General features: G+C 34.0%; 1 protein-coding gene across 1 annotated transcript in view; it reads left to right on the forward strand.

Annotated features, from left to right (window-relative positions):
• The window catches only part of DCN (decorin), a 39,725-nt gene extending 19,196 nt beyond the window's left edge, over positions 1-20,529 (forward strand). Inside the window, exons 3-8 of the mRNA XM_062015828.1 lie at positions 1,864-1,976; positions 10,977-11,190; positions 11,378-11,491; positions 12,715-12,808; positions 17,761-17,899; positions 18,971-20,529. Of these exons, the coding sequence (XP_061871812.1) occupies positions 1,864-1,976; positions 10,977-11,190; positions 11,378-11,491; positions 12,715-12,808; positions 17,761-17,899; positions 18,971-19,165 (869 nt within the window). The 3' untranslated portion in view covers positions 19,166-20,529. The remainder of the gene's footprint in view (positions 1-1,863; positions 1,977-10,976; positions 11,191-11,377; positions 11,492-12,714; positions 12,809-17,760; positions 17,900-18,970) is intronic.
• Positions 20,530-21,017: the final 488 nt, after the last annotated feature.

Here is a 21,017-nt window from a genome sequence, read left to right on the forward strand (position 1 = left end):
TAAGCAGCTAACACCAGTAATAGGTAACAGTGGAATTTCTCATATGCTCAACATTTTGGAAGATTCAAACCTGGCACCTAATGACAGATTGGATGCTTCCTCTGCATGCAGATATTTCTAAGAATGTTGCCAAATCTATAACAAATTCTTAGTGCTTCACTAATTGTAAGAAAAAGTTCCAGTACACATCACAGTGACCTCTCTAGAGTTTATGGTAAGACTTTATGATAATAACTATAGAATAGTTACGTGGGTTAAAAGGCTTAAATATAGTGCCAAACATATACTTCTTTTCATGGTTTGCCATAATCCTTCAAAATACAAGCCAACTACTTTTTTACTCTCTCTCTATATATATTTGTTTCTTCTCAAAAAAGATTGAAAGAGAAGGGATTCTGATTAACATTGGATTTTGACAAAGAATTCTATATTTCAGCTGTGAAAACACATTTGTGATGAATGTTACATATCACAGCATTACAGAAGTGTTGAGTTTGGAGGTCACCTCTTCTGATTGTCTGGTCTATGCTCTTCCTAAAGCAAAGTCAACTAGATCAGATTGCTTAGGAGTGTATCTAGTCAAATTTGGATATCTTCAAGGGTGGAGACTCCATAACCTTTGTGGGCAAAGCATATATATCTCTGGGAAAGCATATCTCATTGTGTTAGCAGTGCAGTGCTTGATTTTAAAATATCTAATTGTAAAAAGATAATATATATATAGGTATATATCCTTCATCTGAGAGCAATATCAGGCAGTTTGCCATCATACTTGGGAGACGCTGGTAACACTTGCAGAGAGATTTTTTTCCAGTGGAGTTTAAATATAGCTTCAGAAATATTTGTTAGAAACTTTACTGGTAAAAAGACTGTTTTATCCAGAAAAGTCCACTTCTGTTAAATGCCCACACAGAGACTTTATTAGTGTCTATAATTTTTTTCTACCACCCATTCATTTAGAATTTCATATTCTGTTAAATTAAAAAAAAAAACAGAAACAAAAACAAAAAAACCCACCACAGCCATCACAAAAACTGCTTAGGAAAGAACATTTTAATTTTGTGATAAATCAGAATGACTATAAAGGATTTGCTCTACTCCAAGTCACAGTATGAAAGGAAAGCTGGGTAAAGCAAGTGTTATTTAACACTAAATAATTTCATTTCCATGACTTCATCGGACTTACATATCAGCTATTCAAAAAATAGTCCCAAAGAGAGTCTTTAATTTAAACTGTCTGATGTTCTTTTGGCAGTTGTAGTGAAACCAAGAGATTTGTTCTCCAGAAAACTTGGACATAATGTCAGATGAAAGAAAAAGGGAGAGGTGAATTGTTTTTTTTTTTTTTTAAGGTGGACTTTACTGGAATTTGTTCAGTTACTGTCAAATAAACTATTTTATCTTGAAATTATTATAATTAACTATCGTACTTCTTTCAAAAACTCCTGCTACCTTTTAAATAGCAGGAAATATTCTATGTTCACAAAAGCTAAATCATAGTGAAATTAACAAATACTATGCCTATTCCTGAAAGCAATTTTTATTCACACAATTCAATGGAATTAAACATGTTAGAAATAGTTCTCCCAAACTCAATCTTTTGCTTAAGCTTATAACTCAAATATATTCTCAGGAAAAGTCATAATAAAAGTGTGAAGAAATACATTTTGATTTGACCTAACAAAATAAAACTTTCTTTGACTAGCTGGAGACAGAAATGCTTTGAGATAAGTCTTCATAAGCTTCTTCAGGAAATGAGTTCTAGAAATGGTGTTTTCTAAAAGTTAAATATTGCTAAGAAAAGTACTGATGTTTATTCAGTTTCTTTCAAAGTCAATTGTTTATTCTTTTCATTGTCCCTAGGTCTGGAAAAAGTGCCAAGAGACCTTCCTTCTGACACAACTCTGCTGGACTTACAGAACAACAAAATCACTGAAATTAAAGAAGGAGATTTCAAGAACTTGAAGAATCTTCATGTGAGTATATAAAGAAACAAGCATTTGCCCCCTCCCCCCCCCCCCCCAAAAAAAAAATAGGGAGTAGAAAAAGTGGTTTTGGGCTGGTACTTAGGCTTTTAAGGAAAACTAATGAAATACTCTGTGATCTTCCTCCACTAAGCAAGCTCTCTTCTCATTCCACAGACATTTCTCATATCTTTTCAGCTCTTCTTACCTATCTCCTGTCCATTCAATGTCTTAATCTTCTTCATAACTTCTCTCACATTTTTATTTAAGTTTTCAATCCCTTTGGCCCAGTCACTTGGCTATTTCTACTTAAAAAGCAGATCCATCTCAACCCTGCCATCACACTATTCCTTCCACTCCTACATCTGAGCTCACAGAGATCTGTATATATCATGCTCATCAACAGTTTTTCTGTATTATAGTTCAAGAATCTTTTCAAATTAATCTTCTGTCCTCTGTACTACAGCTAAATTGTAGTTTTGCAATAACTTTCTTCTAGAAAAATTCTTCTTCATCCTCCTTTAACTACCACAGCTAACACTGTGGTTTTCCTATTTGCTGAAATATTTTCCTTCCCTGGTTTCTGCAGCTGCAATTTTTTTCTGATTCACCTCTTCTTTTCCAAGTTTCCATCAGACAACTACCTGTCTCTTTTTCCAAATTCTTGTTTCTCTATCTGAGGTCCTACTCCCTTATTTCTATAGGTTGAATAATAATAATAAAAAAGTGTGTCATAAACCTTTATCTCTTTAATTACTGCTTAAATTTTTGTTTTAATGTAATATCAAGAGGTAGTGTCCATAATGGAGGGAGCTGTGTGTATAAATCATGACAAGGTTCAGGTCATCTAATTTTAGAATAGATATCTATACTTGATCTAGTTACATGGATGACCTCTGCAGTCAACAAAGAGAAGGAGGTGCTTCTACATCACATTTAATCCAATTTGATTTAGAATGAGTTGACTTATGTCTGGAAATACTTTTGTTCCAATTCCTTGCTTGACTGCTGAACAGATTTGACATCCTAATGACTAACCACTTGTTTTGATGTTCTTCCACCTTGAAGCAAAATAGTGTATTTTCAGTGACTGTCTGCAAGATGCTTAAAAAGAGAAAATTCTTGTCAGTGAAATGAATCTTTTCACAATCTTTCTTCATGACACTGAATGAAATGAGTAACAGCATGATATTAGAGATGAAAAGCACTGCCCCCTGTGATTTCTACCTACATGGCACTCAGTTCACTCAGTTAAACATTCTGCTTTGAATTAAGCTGTTATGAACTATGTCGTGTCATTGAGCTTAACTCTATGGATTATTATTTTTTCTTTATTTTGTTCCAGTAGATTTTAATAATGAATTAGATGACTTTTCAGGGAAGAGATTATTTGTTTGCCTTACTCCTAAAAGTACCCAGTTCATTCTTAGTTCATAACAGACATTTTAACAAATAACCTGCAAAACCATGCAGTTGTCCTGGATTTACCCAAGACCAAAAAAGCATCCTCTCATCTCCTACCCAAATAAAATTTTGTCACATAATACATTCATATAACCAGATAACATCTTTATTCTAACAGGCATCATTCTTTCTCGTGTCTAGTGTCTGAGAATGACCTTCATTCTCCACTTTGCAATTAAATATTCTACAGTCATAGTGAAAGGAGAATAGTGGTTTTGGATAAATATAACTCAAAAGCTTTGTTGTTAATAGAGCTCCATTGCTTTAAGGACATATATGGGGGTGTGTGACATATATATGTGTATGATTTAGATATATCATGTATATGCTTTTTAGTCGTATTCTCTGATAAACATGGCTTGTGTTAGCATTACACTTGACAATGTGAGGTTTAAAAGATTCAAGTCTTTTTATACTTTACTAAACCTTATACTCTACTAAAACAGTAAGATTTACATAAATTATCTGTATTGTTGTTCCAGAATCTAAAATTATCAGCAAGTGCAGTTAAACTCTTGCATGAATTGATCACTTAGGGGAACAATTCCTTAAATCATAGTTTTTATAGGTCTTGAAAAAAATGAACAGTATATTCAGTTTATTCTTTTTGAATATTCCTTTTACTTTTCTTCCTAATTCCTACAGACATCAACAGCCATAGATGTAATAGTTTTAAAAAGGATTTTCTTGAACAAGTTGAGTAGAACCTGAAGTTCAACTTATACTAAAAAACAAATGAAGTAAGAAGAAAAGATTTACCTATCCCTTGCATATGGTTCCTCTTGCAGCACAAATTTAACTGCTTATACTCTGAGTGTGCAAGACATAGAAATAGATATGAAAGAGAAATTACAACCCACAATAATATTCCATGTAGCAGAAAATTTTCTTGAGTAGGTAAAAGAGCAGTTAACATTTGCAGCTGTGAAAATATGTCAATCAATTAGAAAAAGATGCAACTAAGGAAAGATTTCTCTGCGATTAACAGATGCCTGCTAAAAAACACCAGAGTCAACAGTTTAGGTGCACTTGATATTTATGTAGTTTTAAATTTATCCAAGGAAAAATGACTAAACTACTGACGTTGTACTATAAAAACTCAGTGAGACTTCAGCTATTTAAAAATGACAGAGAAGTTACATTTTTTTACCAGAGGACTTGGAAAATAGGGAAAAAATTAAGACAGGCTTTTTTTTAAAGGTATAATACTGAGGTTTGTGGTTTCAGAAAACTGTCTGTTACTAAGTAAAAAACTTGCTTATGATTTAAACCTGTGGCAAAACAATCAGCAAGGCACTATTAAAAAAGCCAGGAAAAAAATCTATGAAACTATCAGAATTTTCCAGGCAGACTGACACTTCTGGATAGAGTACAGTACTTTGACCCCATGGACACAGTAAAGAATCCAAAATACTACATGAGTAAGCCCTCATGCAGAGTCAAGGAGGAGTCTACAAAAATAGGACACAGAATTGCATGCTGTGTGGCAAAGCTAAAGGAAACCAGCATAACACCTGACACTTGGAAAAAAGAGGTAAAAGAAACTAGTGTTTATTAGATCACTGTAAGAACAGCACAAACAACATTAAATGTAGATGCAAATAAACTATAATCCTATTTGTAGCAATATCAAGTGGAAAAGTAATGTATTCCATTAGAAAAGTTTCAGGCACACAATTTTTTTTAATCACAAAAAGGCTCCTTATGGAAGAATACGAGCCCAGATTAACTGAAGAAAAGACTCAGAATGTCTTCCAGCTATACAGAAAAGTGCCTAAGAGATTAAAAAAAATAATGACAGAACACAGTCTTCTGATGACTCATCACATCTTCAGTGTCCTTTTCCTAGGCATAATTAAACAGCAGGTAAATAAACATAATGCTTTGAAAATCTCTGAGGAATGAAGAATCAGTAACCATTGGCATACTGTAAAAATCAAAGATAGGTAACTGTCTGGTTTCTGCCTCTGAACTCTATTCTCACTATCAATGGCAGACATTCTTAACAAGAGTGAGAGATAACATTAAAAAAATTCCATTTTCCACTTGATGCAGCTGTAGGTTTTCTAATAAATATTTTAAGGAAAAAGAAAAAATCTGAAAGGCATCAGTCCCTTAGAGAGTTGTCATTTCCTCCGACTGCTTTACTTTACATTTAACACACAATGAGATTTTCCACTGAAACAAGTGTGCAACATGCTGTATGCATACAAAATATTTTTAATATGCAGGGGTTAAAGATCTTTTCATGAGAAAAACATCAGAAGAAAACACTTTGAGGTCCTTAAAATTCTAGAATGAGTATTGAGCTAATGACAAAGGAAATTTTTATAGAATATAACAATAAAATAAACAAGTAAAATGTGATAAAATGAATGACCAAAATCGTTGCTTTGTTAGACAAAGGCAGGGTTAAATAATTCTCTAGGATTTCATAGCATCACAGTTATTTTTTGTTGGAGCAGGAAAATGTACAGTCAGTTGCTTCCTGTTCATCTGTGCAAGTCACGTTACACAAAGCTTACCAGTGAGAGCTTGGACACCTTGCAAACTAGAACTGCAGCAGGTTCCTTGACTTTTTGGGATTATTCAACAAGATACTATGGATGTGATCAAACTGCTATCCACAGTCATCTTTCATTTATACTGACAGGCTGTCATTTCAATGCCTTGCCATCTCTTTCCCTCATAGTTCATTCCTCACTTCCTTATTGTTTCTATGTTATCCTTTTCCACTTGCCTTTCTTACCTTTGTCCACTTGCTTCAAGTTTGGTAGGGTTACTACCAAACCTTTTCAAAGAATTAAAGTGACTACAAATAACAAATAATTACACCTTTGTGGTTTTTTATATCTTTATAATTTTTCCTGACTTAACTATAGCTCATGAGCCCTGAAGGGGCATAATGTCTGGAATTTGGTTCAGAGACCTCCTTGGATTCAGGGGCTCTTGGTTCCTTCAAGTTATACCAAGGTTTATTATTTTTTAAAAATTAATTTTGAAATGAACACTTATTTTGTAGTATTTTGTCTCCTGGTATAACACAATTACAGTCAAGTTCTGTTTTATGGTTTTGTTTGTTCTTTGTTGTTTAGTTTTGGTGAGTTTTTTCCTAACTGTACATCGACTCCTAATCATTTATTAGAAAATCCTGACTATATGTCCAGGTTATGTGTATGACTCAACAGTTAAAACCATAAGGCAAACAAAAAGAACAAAATTTAGTATTATTTTTATTTGGATGCCTGACTCCTGAGCTTGCATTTCTTAAGGCATTACTGTTCCTAGTAGAACTGTAATAAAAAACAGGTAATAATGTAATACATAACCCAGGAAATTAAAGAAATTCCTTTGGGCCAGTGGTTTGATTTTTCAATTTAAACCCTGAAGGATGCATGCATCATTAAAGATTTGATGTTAGGTAAGAGTACCATCCCCAGCTGGCAAAACAGATGCATCCCTATTATGGCTGACAACAATTTGCTGATCATTTTATTGTTCAGTTCTGATTTTGGCAAGAATCTTGCTTCTAAGTGTTCTAAACTAAGAGAAAGTGAAGTAGGGATGAAAAACTCTTAGAAACCCCCCTGAGATTCTCACATAATGAAATTACACACAAAAGAAACCCAAAACCAAACCCTGGCACCCCACTCCAAGACAGGGCAAAAATTCTAAGCTTTGATAATCCCAAGAACAACCCTGTGCAAGTTCCTGCATGACTGCCACATGATTTCTCTGCAGTTTGTCAGGATATATTTTGACAAAAGCCTGCCAACAAGTGTTTCAAAATTTTCTTGAATTGTGAATTCTCCTTTTTATTTTAGGAATAAATATTTGAGGTAGAAACCAAGCCATAGGGAGCTAAATGGATAGACTTCTCCTGATTGTAAAAGAGCCAGCACCTATTCCTGTCATATAATGTTTTTTATTTTTCTTTCTGACTACATTAATATCAGAGGTATACTCAGTAAAAAAAGTAAGGCATCTTTGAAGCAAAGCTTGCATTTTTTCTTCCTCCCTGAGCACTTTTTAAACTGCTTGTCATGATAAAGTGTTTTGTAGGTATTAATCCAATGCAATATTATAAGAGAATCAATGTTTACTATGCAAAGTTTTCATGTTATACATGACAAGGGAAAAAAATCTTTATCTCAGGAAAATGAGAATGGAAGCTAATTTTTCTCTCATAGGAATTTGCCATGGACCTTCTAAGCCTGACTAGGTGATGTCTTTAATACTTAATGTATTTGTGCCTCTTTATTTTCTTATAAATATCTTTGCTTGCATACCAGGTCATGCTGAAAGCTCTATGTTTATGTACTCAACTTTTATATTGTGAATATATTGTGAATTGGTGATATGCTTCAACTTGTTGGTTTTTTTTTTGGGGGGGGGGAGGGTGAGGCAGTGGGTGGGCAATTTATTTAAAAGAAATATCTCTTTCCTCTCACTAAAAATGGAAGAGTGGTAGAAGATCAATTTTGACCGAAAGTATCAGTTCCTATGTCTCTGTTCTAGACTCTCAGATTTCTGGCAAATTATTTCATACTAGCAGCATTGCAAGTGTTATCTGTGGCCAAGGGCTCTAGCATTTTCAGTGCTTTCAGGTTGACCTTTATTTTTAGCTCAGAGTGTTTCTTGCCCTGTAGAAAATTTTTAACTGGATGAATATAATGCCCCATCATGCCATCTGGGTTTTATTCAGGATAGAAAGTCCATGTGGTATGTTTTTGCCTAACATCCTTTCCTCAATAGCACTGCCTGCAGATGTTTTCCCTAGGTTTTTCTCCTCTAGTTCCTGTTTTCACTGACCTCTAAATTCCCCTGAGATTTTAATTTTATTTTGTTTTGTTTTGTTTTAACTTTTGTTACGTGCAAACCATACGGGGCATATTCTGAAGAAAGTAAACAGATTTCTCCAAGGCTAATAACTTAGTTCTTTAAGTGTTGCATATAAAAGAGTCATTGTGAAGTGGGAAAGGAACCCAGGGGTATGTCTTGCCAGGTGCTATGCTGGTGTGTTATCCTCATCATTTGCTGTTGCTCTGGGAGACAGTTTATTTTTCCTTCTTTACAGCTGCACGACTGTGTAGAAAAATAAGGCAGGTTTAAAATACCAGGAGTAGGGACTTACAGAGCAGGATGTAAGTGGGAATGATATTCTAGTACAAAAAAAATTGAAAACCACAGGCTTGTGACACCTTTCCACCTTATGCTGACATACATACTTTCCCACTGTGAAATCAGTATTTTTAAGCATACTTTTGACACTTAGATAAGTGGCAAATTGAATATTTGAATAAAACAACAGTTCTGTGCCTTTCCCCAAGATAACATGACACTGGCAAAACAGAGCAGATTAATCCTAGATACCCAGATAATTTCAGGTTTTGGTGAGGCCTATTTCTTCTGCTCTGAAGAGCTGTAACAGTCCTCTTAACATCAGCTACTCAAAGAATATTTACATTGCTGTGCCAAGCTGAGTATATATCTATTTCCAGCAAGATATATTTCACATCAAATCATCAGCTTTGATAAGGCAACAATTTTTTTAAAAGTAGGTATAAAAAAGAAAAAAAAATAAGATCGATTTTAGCTGAAATAGATGAACAAACAGCATAAAGCAGGATGCAGGATAAAAAGTGGTGATGAGTCTAAACTCATTGAATGTTGACTTAGAGATATATGTAAAGAAATTCGTGGTAAAATTAGGAAAAATAACTAGACAGTAATTTGCAGTGGCACATTCACTTATTCAGCTATTATTGTAAAAACAATAAAAGAGATTCATCTGCATAAATCAAGCTATTTGTCTTATAATAACTTCATTGTTTACCGTGTCCTAATATTGTGTAGGTAGTTGTATTACACTATGGACAGAATCTATATCTACATCACCGTTCTGGTAATGATGACTCAGGAAACCACATTCTGTGTGTCCCCCAAGTTTTCTAATAGCAGTTCTTATAGCTCAGGCTCAAACAAAAAAAGAGTCAAAGCCATGGATTCCACTGCCAATATATTTATTTTGAGAGAGCCTTATTGTTAGGGAAATGCTCTGCTGAACTGTGAGTGACCTTTTCTACCTCCTTTTGCAAATATGTTATTCCTAGCTAGCATACAAAATTAAAACCAGATATACTCAGCTTTATGTGTACTCAGTGAAACTATGTACAGAACACTGCTTGCTTTGCTCAGAATGATCTGCAAGAGGGGTCCATTAGTTAAAAAATTACCTATCAAATAGCATTTTAAACTATCTTCTCACTTATCTTTCAGTTTTCATAATGCACACATGCTGTCATGGATGCTGATGCACTTCTTGGCATTGTCTTAATACTTAACTGATTGCAGAAAGACTTGAATGCTCAATTTTCCTCGAAGGGACAGACCAATGTGTAACCTGGAAATGCATTGAATCTTAACCATGTTATATGCAATATAAAAATGTGTGGTTTAGCAGCAAAAGTTGTCTTCTGTCTCTGAAAATAGCATATTGGAGTTAGTGAACAAATATGCTTGATAGCTATTCTCTAATAATAAATATTAAGTAGATATTATATCTATATTTATACAGCGCATTCTACCTGCTTCAGAAACATATAGCACTCTAAGTTGGATAAGTAGATAGCAAATAGATGAAATGATAAGATTCAGCTAGATCTGAAATCCTTTCCATTTGCTGCATTACTGTTCTCATAGTAATGAGACTTTCTTCTCCCTTTTTATGTCACGATTAGTTAATGAATAAGACAGTTAGTATCAAAGTAAAATTTCAGAGGCACAAGGAGACCACCTATTACAGGTAACAAAGCTTTGATGAAAGCCTTTCTTCCCTGACTGTAAAAAGATGTAATTTGCTTAGAGGTAACCTGAGTCTAGATATCACAACTTTGAGAACTAGATTAGGCATCTACATAGGAGACAGAATGAAAACGGTCTATGATACTTAACTGCAGGATGTAGCATATGACAGTTCGAATTTCTCTCCTTATACACCAAGTTACACTTGCCAAAAAAAAGTAGCTTATGTCTCTGCAAAAATGAAGTTATTATCTAATAAGTAAACTATATAAGACTAAGAGGAAAGAGGTGATGATATCCATATTTTTATTAAGCTGAGCTGTGCCTTCACTATATTACATCATGGAATGTTTTGTTCATGAAAAATTGGTTAGGATGGTTGTGTGATGATAGATAAGGTATAATAGTGTCCCCTGAATAAACAAAATCAGACAAAAATAATTGATATTTTTATGTGAATGTCTTGTTCTTCAAGGTTTTCAAATACAAGTCTTGTACTTTTGAGTATAAACTACAAATGTTAGCAGAAGCTACAGATATTCTGCAGTGAAATAAAACTTGTATTTATTATGTAGGCCTCATTTATCTTTCAGTGTTTCAGAAGTTCTTCATCTATTTGTTTAAATACCTGATTGCATTTTCTTCAACTCATTAAATCAGTCTTCAAAAGACTAGACAAAAAGAATATTTTTAAAATATTTCATTCCTAAAATAATTTTCCTCTTCTTCATTATTACTCCATAGGCATTGATCCTCGTTAACAACAAAATCAGCAAAATAAGCCCGTTAGCTTTTGCTCCTCTGAAGAAACTGGAAAGGCTTTACCTGTCCAAGAACAATCTCAAGGAACTCCCAGAAAACATGCCGAAGTCTCTTCAGGAGATAAGGGCCCATGAGAACGATATCTCCAAGTTGAGGAAAGCTGTCTTTAATGGACTGAATCAAGTGATTGTCTTAGGTATGATCATAAGAAATTATAAAAAAGTTGACTCAATGTTTAGTCAAGATGTTATTTTTAGTTCAAACAGTGATTTTATTCAGAAAGCCAAGAAACACTCAAATAAATTGTACCTCAAAATTAGTTTTGACCTGAAGGATACAGGTCCTACACTGCAGCATAGCTCACTACCATGTTTTGTTGGCAGAACTAGGCACCAATCCAATCAAGAGCTCAGGCATTGAAAACGGAGCTTTTCAGGGGATGAAGAGGCTCTCCTACATCCGTATTGCAGACACCAACATTACCAGTATCCCAAAAGGTAAGAAATTCAATTAGTATTTCAGAGATATATTAGTATTTGCAGATATAATACAATGACTTCTAGACATCTGGGAAAAAAAAAAAAATCTTTATTCCAGACTTTTGGATCAATTTTTAGAGTACTGCTTCATTTTTTGGTCAGTCAACTTTTATTGGTTTAGAGCATTTTGGTTTTCTATTATGAAAAGCTCCACAAGTGATGCACTGTCAAAGTAAGCCATCTTATATTATTTTACTTTTCTTGTCCCATAGCTGAAATATAAAGTGGAAGAATGTTTTTATCCTCCAACCCTGGTTGGTGATCCTGATCAACATTACACAGATGTAAACTCAAGTAGAATTAGGTGAAGTTCTACAATCATGAAATGAGCCTTCCACAAGTCTGTGGGATTTAAGCTAAAAATATCATTCCTATACAAAACAGAAACATTTACTATTTTAAAAAGTAATTAATTATACTGCTACAAAATAAGAACAACAGAACCTAGTAAAAACAAAATTAAACAAAACAAAACAAACCGGAATTATTTCAATCCAGAGGAAATTATATTCAAATTATTCATACTTCAGCCAGCAGATTGTTTTGAAAAAGTTGAAAACTTTTTTGAAAGTTAATACTAGTTGTTATTTCTTTCTTCCCATGTTTCCTGTTTTGGATGTTCCTTTGAGGGACCTCAGATAGTTAAAATATTTAATTCCAAGTTTTCTTTCCCTGATAAACAGAATTTTCAAATTAGCATGTGTTCTACATAAAATACCATTAAAATTATTTTACTTCACCTTTATTATCTAATTTTCTGCTGCTGTGATTTTTTAATTATCTGAGTATCAAATATTTGTAGCTTTACATATATGAATAGTCTGGCTAAAATGAAAGCCCTTTATCTTTCAATATTATATACGTTCCGTTTACAAAATCACGTTGGCTAGAATTCATAATTGAGAGTAATTTCATTTAACTATTTTTTTAAGACTTAACTACTCTATGATGGTCTATGATGAAATAAGACCTTGGTCTTATTTTATGCCAAGTAAATTGCTATTAACTGTTTTCAGTTTGACTGATTATGAAAGTTCCTTGTTTCATTCAGTGAAATGTTCTTGGCCATGTCTAGTAAAAATCTTTTTGTTACTCTAAAAGACTCCCAGTACAACACAAGTCTTTTAAGAAATATAATGTAGTTTTATAAAAAAGTAATCTGATGTTGTTGTCTCTTTCAGGCCTTCCCCCATCCCTTACCGAACTTCACCTCGATGGCAACAAAATCAGCAAAATTGATGCTGATGGTCTGTCCGGACTCACCAACTTGGCAAAGTAAGAATTCATTTCTTCTTCTCATGTAAAATATTTGTTGGAATTGTAACCAAAACACACAGAATTAGGAAACGTTATTCTGGACTTCATGAATTTTATCATCATTGAAGCAGCACATAACTTAGCAGAAGCCTCTAAGAGAGACTTAAGAGAACTAAACACTTTGACATTTTTTTTCCTAACAACACTTTCCAGCTGTCTCCAGATATTATGAGTGATATACACCCAGGTAACTGTTTCTTTGATTTTTTTTTTTTTTTTAATTGTATAATGCTACATTCATATTATTTCCAATTTTGGTTTATGCAGTTTTCTTGGGACATTGCTTTGCTCATGCAATTTGCCTTGGAAACTGAAGGAAAAAAACATGTTGGAACCAAAGGTGCTTGTAACAGTGTTTCCTTTGTTTCTCAAGAAAGACAAATCTGCAATGAGTCTAGGAACATGACAAGAAACCAATCGTATAACGTAAATGAAAAAATTGCAGCTTTTACAGAATGATTGTACCTTACTGTTCCATGAACATGTTGTTGTATAAGGTTTTTGAACAAGGAAAATGTAAGGAAAAATCCCAGATAGTAGTTATAGACACACATAATTCTTTGTGAAATAGTCGATATTATATAACTTGTTAAAATAGTAAAATGAGCCTTTAGTACAAGGTAGCTTAATACTATGATACTTTAAAACTTTTGTGTGAAAATAGAAGTGCAATTGGTCTAAAAGACAGTCAGGTTACTGAATCATCATCTTAATCATTGTGCTTGTAATAATTATAGCAGAAAACAGGAATCAAAGAGAGGTTACTGAGCAATAGGAGTTAAGTTATTCACTATTTATAGTAGCTTAGTAATTTAATTCAATCATACATATAGTAACTTAATATTTATTTTGAATCAATCCATTCCAAGTGATAAATCTTAGAACAATTTTCTAGAGCTTGCGATATAAGACATTTATATTCATATTTGATCACAAACTCATCCCTGCTCAAAACAGTCTGCTCCTGGATTTTAATGAAAAAATAATAATATCATAATTATGAGTTACAGGACTATGAATCAGTTATTGTTTATGAGAGAGGCTTAGTATTAACTGTCCCATCCTTCAAAGAAATTATTAAAAAAACTTCCAAAGCCAAAACAATATCATAACTACTCAGGGAGCAATTTGCTTTACTGGAGGAGGAAAGTGAGAGATGTGCCAGCTGCCTTGTAGGTGTCTGTTTTTTCATATTCACTCTTGCAAAACACTATAGGCAACATCACATGGACAATATTGTTGACAGTCCATCCTAAGATTTAAAGCTTTATACAGCAAATGCTGATGAACTACTAAAAATATCTAGCCTTGAGCTGCTGGTATTGTGGCTGTACTGCACAGGGAAACACAATACTGTGTTGATCGTGATGTGGGAATATTGAACTGCTTAGAACAGGTGCCAAATTTTAAACCGTTCCTCTTCTACAAAGTTAAAAAGTAAGGTAGAATATAGACTGGTGAAAAAAGGAACACACTGGACATAACAGAACAGATAGATGAAGAAAGGAGCTGTGGAAGAGCTCCGGAATAGCATACAGGATAGAGAGTAGTGTGCCCCTTACACCTCAAATAAACTAGCAATAAATAGCTTTTATTTACAAATTTAAGTATTCAGCAACATCAGTTAAGGATCAGACAACTCTCCTGGATCATGTCAACTCATGCTTAACAGTCTAATAGCAGTCTAAAGCACGGTTAGATTTTGAGAAACACGTTATTTTTCTGTGTTAGGGTGTTTTGAACTGTAAAACATTCCAGGCAAAAGTTTGCTGTGGATCTGCTGCTCATTGTCTTTAGAATTCTTGAGTTCTAGTAGACTACTAATATTTGCCCTTTTTGTTTGTTGTTGGGATTTTTTCCTTGTAAAATTACTCTTAAGTCTTTCAAAAGTCTTTGTATAGTGTTACAGTGGGAAAAAGAAATCTCATGAGTTTTAACTGAACAAAGACTTTGCTGATTACATTGATGAATGAGCTCCACAGGAAGATATACACATTCCACAGCTGATGTTACCAATGTCTATATCTTACAAAAGTTTACTGAAAAGTTCTTTCTCCATTCAGTGGAAATTGTGTCAAGCCCAGAATAACCATGTTGAGCAGCATGAAGTTTGTTTAAAAAATAGTAGAAATGGGCCAGCAGGGACGTTGATGATAAAAGCGTGTGAAAAAAATATTAGAGAATGTCTCCAATTTTTGGATCATTTTTTTTTTTTAATGCTCTTCAATGATTTTATAACACTGCTAGTAGATCAGCTAAAACACTGGAAAAATGTTATCTGTTCACTAATATAAAAGGAAGTCATATGTTAATATATTAAATAAGAGTAGATTTTCAAATTCTTCCTTTTTTATTTTTTCTTCTTTTTCCCATGGGAAAAAGAAGACAAATGACTATATTCTTTCCTAACACTCTTAATCAGACTGTATTTTGCAAGCTAATATTGACTTAGTTTGTAAACATAGCCCTCAGTGGCTGACAGTTTGTTTGGAACACATTTAGATGAGATATAATTCCATATAATTTCACTGCTTGTCAGAGTTAGATCCACTTTTCTACAGACTGTTCTAATTTTGCTCTTTCCGTAAGATACTTTCTTGGCATAAACTAACATAGAGTTGGATCTTGTCCACCTCTATGATATGTAAAGGGTTGCTTTTTCTTCAACAGACCAATATGAAAGTCATAGAATCATAGAATCATAGACCAGTAGGGCTTGGAAGGGACCTTTAGAGATCATCTAGTCCAACTCCCCTGCAGAAGCAGGTTCACCTAGATCAGGTCACATAGGAACATGTCCGGGTGGGTCTTGAAGACCTACAAAGAAGGAGACTCCACAACCCCTCTGGGCAGCCTGTGCCACTGCTCCATCATCCTCACAGTCAAATAGCTTTTTCTTATATTTAAGTGGAACTTTTTCTTCATCCCATTACTCCTTGTCCTGTTGCTATCTACTATAGGAAAAAGTGATGTCCCAACCTCCTGACATCCACCATTTAGATATTTGTAAATGTTAAGATCTCCCCTCAGTCTCCTCTTTTCTAGACTAAACAGCCCCAGTTCCCACAGCCTTTCCTTGTATGAAAGATGTTCCATTCCCCTGGTCGTCTTGAAGGCCCTGCACTGGACTCTCTCCGGCACTTCCCTGTCCCTCTTGAGCTGAGGAGCCCAGAACTGGACATAGTACTTCACATGAGGCCTCACCAAGGCAGAGTAGAGGGGGAGCAGAACCTCCCTTGACCTGCTGACCAAACTCTTCTTGATGCATCCCAGGATGCCATTGGCCTTCTTGGCCACGAGGGCACATTGCTGGCTCATGTTGAGCTTATTATCAATCTGCTTTTATTATTTTTTTTTATGCTGGTCTCCTTAGATATTATACTTGTGCTTGTAGACCTTCATATATAACCAAGATTTATTTAGATATTTGACAACCAAGAATTTATAGCCTTCTGTCAAAATGTGGAGGTTTTTTTCCCAATCCTTTTAAAGACATGCACGATGAGCACATATCTGTAGGATCAAATCCTCCAAGGTTCTGTAAATCTTGATGTACTCTAGTCAAAAGGAATTTTGTTCTAATAATTTTTCAAATGGAAATTCTTCCTGACCAAAATCTAGCAAAGATATGGGGTACTGCGAATTGAGTTAAATACATTTTTGTTGATGTCTGTAGGTGATCTCATGAAACTCTCATTTGTCATTTATTAGTTTGATAACATTGCAATGTTTTAATGAATATGACGTGACTATTTCTATTATGTGTATTTCTAAAAGAAGAACTATAAAACATGCTTCCATTCTTGAGATAGCATTATGTCTTGAAACATCTCTACCATAAAGATCAAACAAGACTTTTCAGTTCTGTGATGTTATACTGGGTCCAGATTCTATCTTTTGAAGCTGACACAAACCACAAAGAATTACAGGTAGTAGTTTATTGTGAATAAGACTTCTTTTTAAAGTACTTATTCATAGAGAATTGTTTTATCACAAGGCTTTTGATAACCTATATGAAAGTCTTTAATTGATTCAATAAATCTCATTTTTTCCCCAAAGTTAAAAATAATTGTTTAAAAAAATATAAATTAAACTAGATAAGGTAGCTTTAAGCTTTACAGAAATAATCTGCTCAACAGTCATGATGACAACTCCTGCAGAGTTACCAGTCAATTCCTCACTGCATTATAGACACTGTAACTTATGAAAGTCTCTTGAAAGTATTCTATAGTTTGTTAAATGGAAATCAAAATAGTATTAACACAGAAATAAACAGATAGGAACAGATTTTCCAAATTGAGAGTTAATTTTGTTGGTAAACTCAGAATGTCAATGTATAAAGCAAGGATGAAGATTTTATGATGAAAACTCTGGACTGGAACATAGGAGAAATGTCTTATGTCCCATTTCTGTGTCCTACTGAACAGATCATTCAATGTGAATCAGCTCCTATTTCCCGTTTGTGACATGGCTCTAATTATTTCAGTATCTTAGAAGGATGTGATGATAATTTAACCTTAACAGTTCTGATCACCCTAGGTTATGTAGTTTGACAAAGAAAGTTACAATCAGTGCTCCTAAAGTCGTACAAGAAACCCTTATTCAGCTTTTAAAGAAAGACTGGTGCCTAAGGAAGTACAGAGTACATAACTATAGTGTGATTAATTGTAGCTCATGAAAGTATGTAGTACTATGGGAACAAGTTAAATGATACCATGATAATTATGATAGTTCACATCCGCTGTTAAACTTATTTAAATAAAACCTAAACTGATTATCTGATGACTCTGTAACTCATGCATAATTCTGAAAATTAGCCTGGTCTACTCTGCAACAGTAGTGTAGAAAAGTAAACAACTCAAGAAAGATGATTATTTGGGGAAGTTAAAATATTTTTTGTTTGTTTTTAGATTGGGTCTCAGCTTCAACAGTATTTCTTCAGTTGAAAATGGCTCCCTTAACAATGTACCTCATCTGAGAGAACTCCATTTGAACAACAATGAACTTGTTAGAGTACCTAGTGGACTGGGTGAACACAAATATATTCAGGTAATGTTTATCATACTGCCTCAGAGAGCAAGTTAAAAAGTTTCCAAATGGTATTTGTGTGGTTACTCAGTCTTGACCAGAAACACACACAGTATGTGTGCAAAAGCTATCTTGATGTAAGTTTCATACACTGCTGAATAGGCATGGAAAAGTTGCATACAACAGGGATATTCTTTTTGTTATTTTTGTGTGGATGTGTCTATGAAGGTGTATAGCTTACTGTAATTATCTGAGGATGTGTATTCATTTTCCCTATGTATCTGAGGGGATATATGGGATTATTTGTGTACTTCGATTTCCTCTTTACTCAAAAAATGCTTTCAAAGATCAAATACTTTTGTTGATTTCTTTTGAATTCAACTCAGTGACATTTTTCAGCCTTTCTAGAGAATCTTCCCGTTGGTATCTCAAAAAGCTGTGCCTCCAGCAGAGCAAAGAGTTGCAATATGCATTTCACATAAGCAGTATTTTTAATGTCTGTGTGGCTGGGTAGTTGGAAATATGGCCTCTTGACTAAAATTTGACAGGAAAAAAGCTCTCAAAGAATGAAGGCTCCCAAATGTAAATCGCCACTTGCATGTAGTTTGGGAAAATTCATCAGGAATGGTGACTTTGAAACAAAGTAGTATTGGTCAGCTATTTTAATTCATCATTAGTGATTACCTTGGCTCTGAGTCCTGTACAGTTGCACTCATAAGAGTGACAGTATTAGAGCTGGAGGGAAAACTATTATCACCAAACACATTATTTACATATGGCACATGCTTCTGAATCACATAATTGTATTAATAGTTCCACATCTTTGACTCCTACTTTGAGTACAATATCATCAAATGATAGTAATGTTATTGAATTGCCTTGCACTATTCCTACTCTTCTTGGAGAAATTATTTCTAATTTAGTATACTCTAGGTAGTTCAAAAGATGAGCAGAATTAAACATTCATTTGGAAAAAAAGATAGTTACTCTGTGTAATATTGCACAATACATACCAAGCATTTGACATTATATCTTTTATCTTACTTGCCATAGCAGATGTGCTTCTCATTTCCATACTTCTATGCTTTTCAGGTGGTCTATCTTCATAACAACAAAATTGCTTCAGTTGGTATCAACGACTTTTGCCCTCTTGGCTACAACACCAAAAAGGCTAGCTATTCTGGCGTGAGTCTCTTCAGCAACCCCGTGCAGTACTGGGAAATCCAGCCCTCTGCTTTCCGATGTATCCATGAACGATCTGCAGTACAGATTGGAAATTACAAATAGATGTCTAAAGATGGGGTTCGGTTGTGTTTCACCTAAAGTATCCGTTGTAGTGGGCCTGTTACAAGAAAAAAATGTTACTAGCAATTAAAGCCAAATACCAGAAACTTCATTTTAAAGTGAAGATGATCCATTGATGTAGAATAAATGAATCATTACAGATGTACAAGTTCAAGCATAACATCAAAAAGAATTGCCAACTGTGCTTTAAACTGACTTATTTCAGCCTTCTTTTCCAGCTTTCTGTGGTATTTTTCAGTTTACTGAATGCTACACTTTTTCAGATTCCACTGTATATGAGATTCGGAGTAAATATTTGTCAAGCAATGATATATTAAAAAAAAAAAAAAGAAACCAAAACCAAAAGATTGAGGTTATTTTTATAGCCACACACACACATAAAAGTAGAGGGAAAGAAGACTCTCAAATCATCTTGAGACTTGAGAGGGTGAGAGTTATCTCTTTTAAATTTATTTCAAGCCCTGGAGGTTTAAAAATATCCACTATTACACTAAGATAATGCTAAATGTATCTATTTAGGAGAAGCAAATAAAGTTGTTGCTAATGTCATTATTTTGGGGAAAAATAAAAAAAAATCATATTGTAAACATAGTTCTTAAAAGTTTGCCATTCTTCTAGAGCAATGCTATTCAGCATTAGCCCAACATAATCCTATTGAACAAAAAAAAGAGTAGTCTGCAGTACAAAAGTTGTAATGTTTATCTGAAACTAAATGACTAAATTTCTCTACGGCAAATCCTTCTCACCGTAGTCACAAGATCTGTTTTAATGACTTCAGTGAGACTGCCTTGCAGAGTATGGTTATTAGGATTTAGCAATTGGTATCAATTCATGTATATATCTAAACCAAAAACAATAGCAGTTCACTGTTCAATTGTTCTGCATTGTACATTTGCCAGTATCCTTTTCTGTTTTTATTTTTTAAACAGTGTTTTTAATTCTCTAGTAGAGATATGCAGGCTTTCCATCTGATGAATTTGTGGAATTTAGATGATAAGCAAAACCTCATATGTAGCAAAATATGAAGTGAAATAGTTGCAAGGCCTATCTGGACGTTGATGAGACATCAGTTATAGAAGTATCTTTTTAGATTGATTTGAAACATTGGGATTCTTTTTGCAAATTTGATTTGCAAATTGGGATTCTTCAGCCCATACCAGTGGGTAGCAAGTACATCAAATGTAGGCTGCACATTTCTACTGTCAATCTACAAAGCTAAACATATACTCAATAAAAATGTCACCTTAAAAGAATCTTCTGCAGCCTCTTAATACTCCAAGGTCAATCTCTCTAATTTGTAAAACTTATATGTCATTTATATTAAAGAATAATGTAATACAGGCAAACTCTAAAGTGTTTGTCTTTATTTTCTGTTTTAATGGCATAACACAACGTGTCAGGACTTGACGGTTGTCTCAAAACCTGAACATATTTCGCACAATGATAGTTAAAGTAAGAGCAAGGTTGTGTACCTCAGGAAACTTTTTCATGCCTAATTTTCATAGGTATTTTTTCTAGAAAATGAATCTTGATAGCTGCCATTTATTCAAGTAATAACAATTGGAAACAATTATGAATCACTGAGGACATTACTCAGCAAAAGCATTTTTGCACACTTGTTAGCTGTCTTCTTCATTTAGTAGCTAATGATTTCCTGCATTTGCATGTATTTTTTATCTTCAATTTCTCATTTTTTGAGTGTTATTTTAAAGGAAAACTAACAGTACATGATATCTTTCTGTCACTGGAGGGAAAACCCTGCAGAAAGTCATCAGATTTTTTTCTTTTGGGTCTTGGTTGGATATCGGCTCTTATTCAGAGAGAAACTTCATGC

Source organism: Colius striatus, chromosome 1 (genome assembly GCF_028858725.1).
Source record: "Colius striatus isolate bColStr4 chromosome 1, bColStr4.1.hap1, whole genome shotgun sequence".
NCBI lineage: Eukaryota > Metazoa > Chordata > Aves > Coliiformes > Coliidae > Colius > Colius striatus.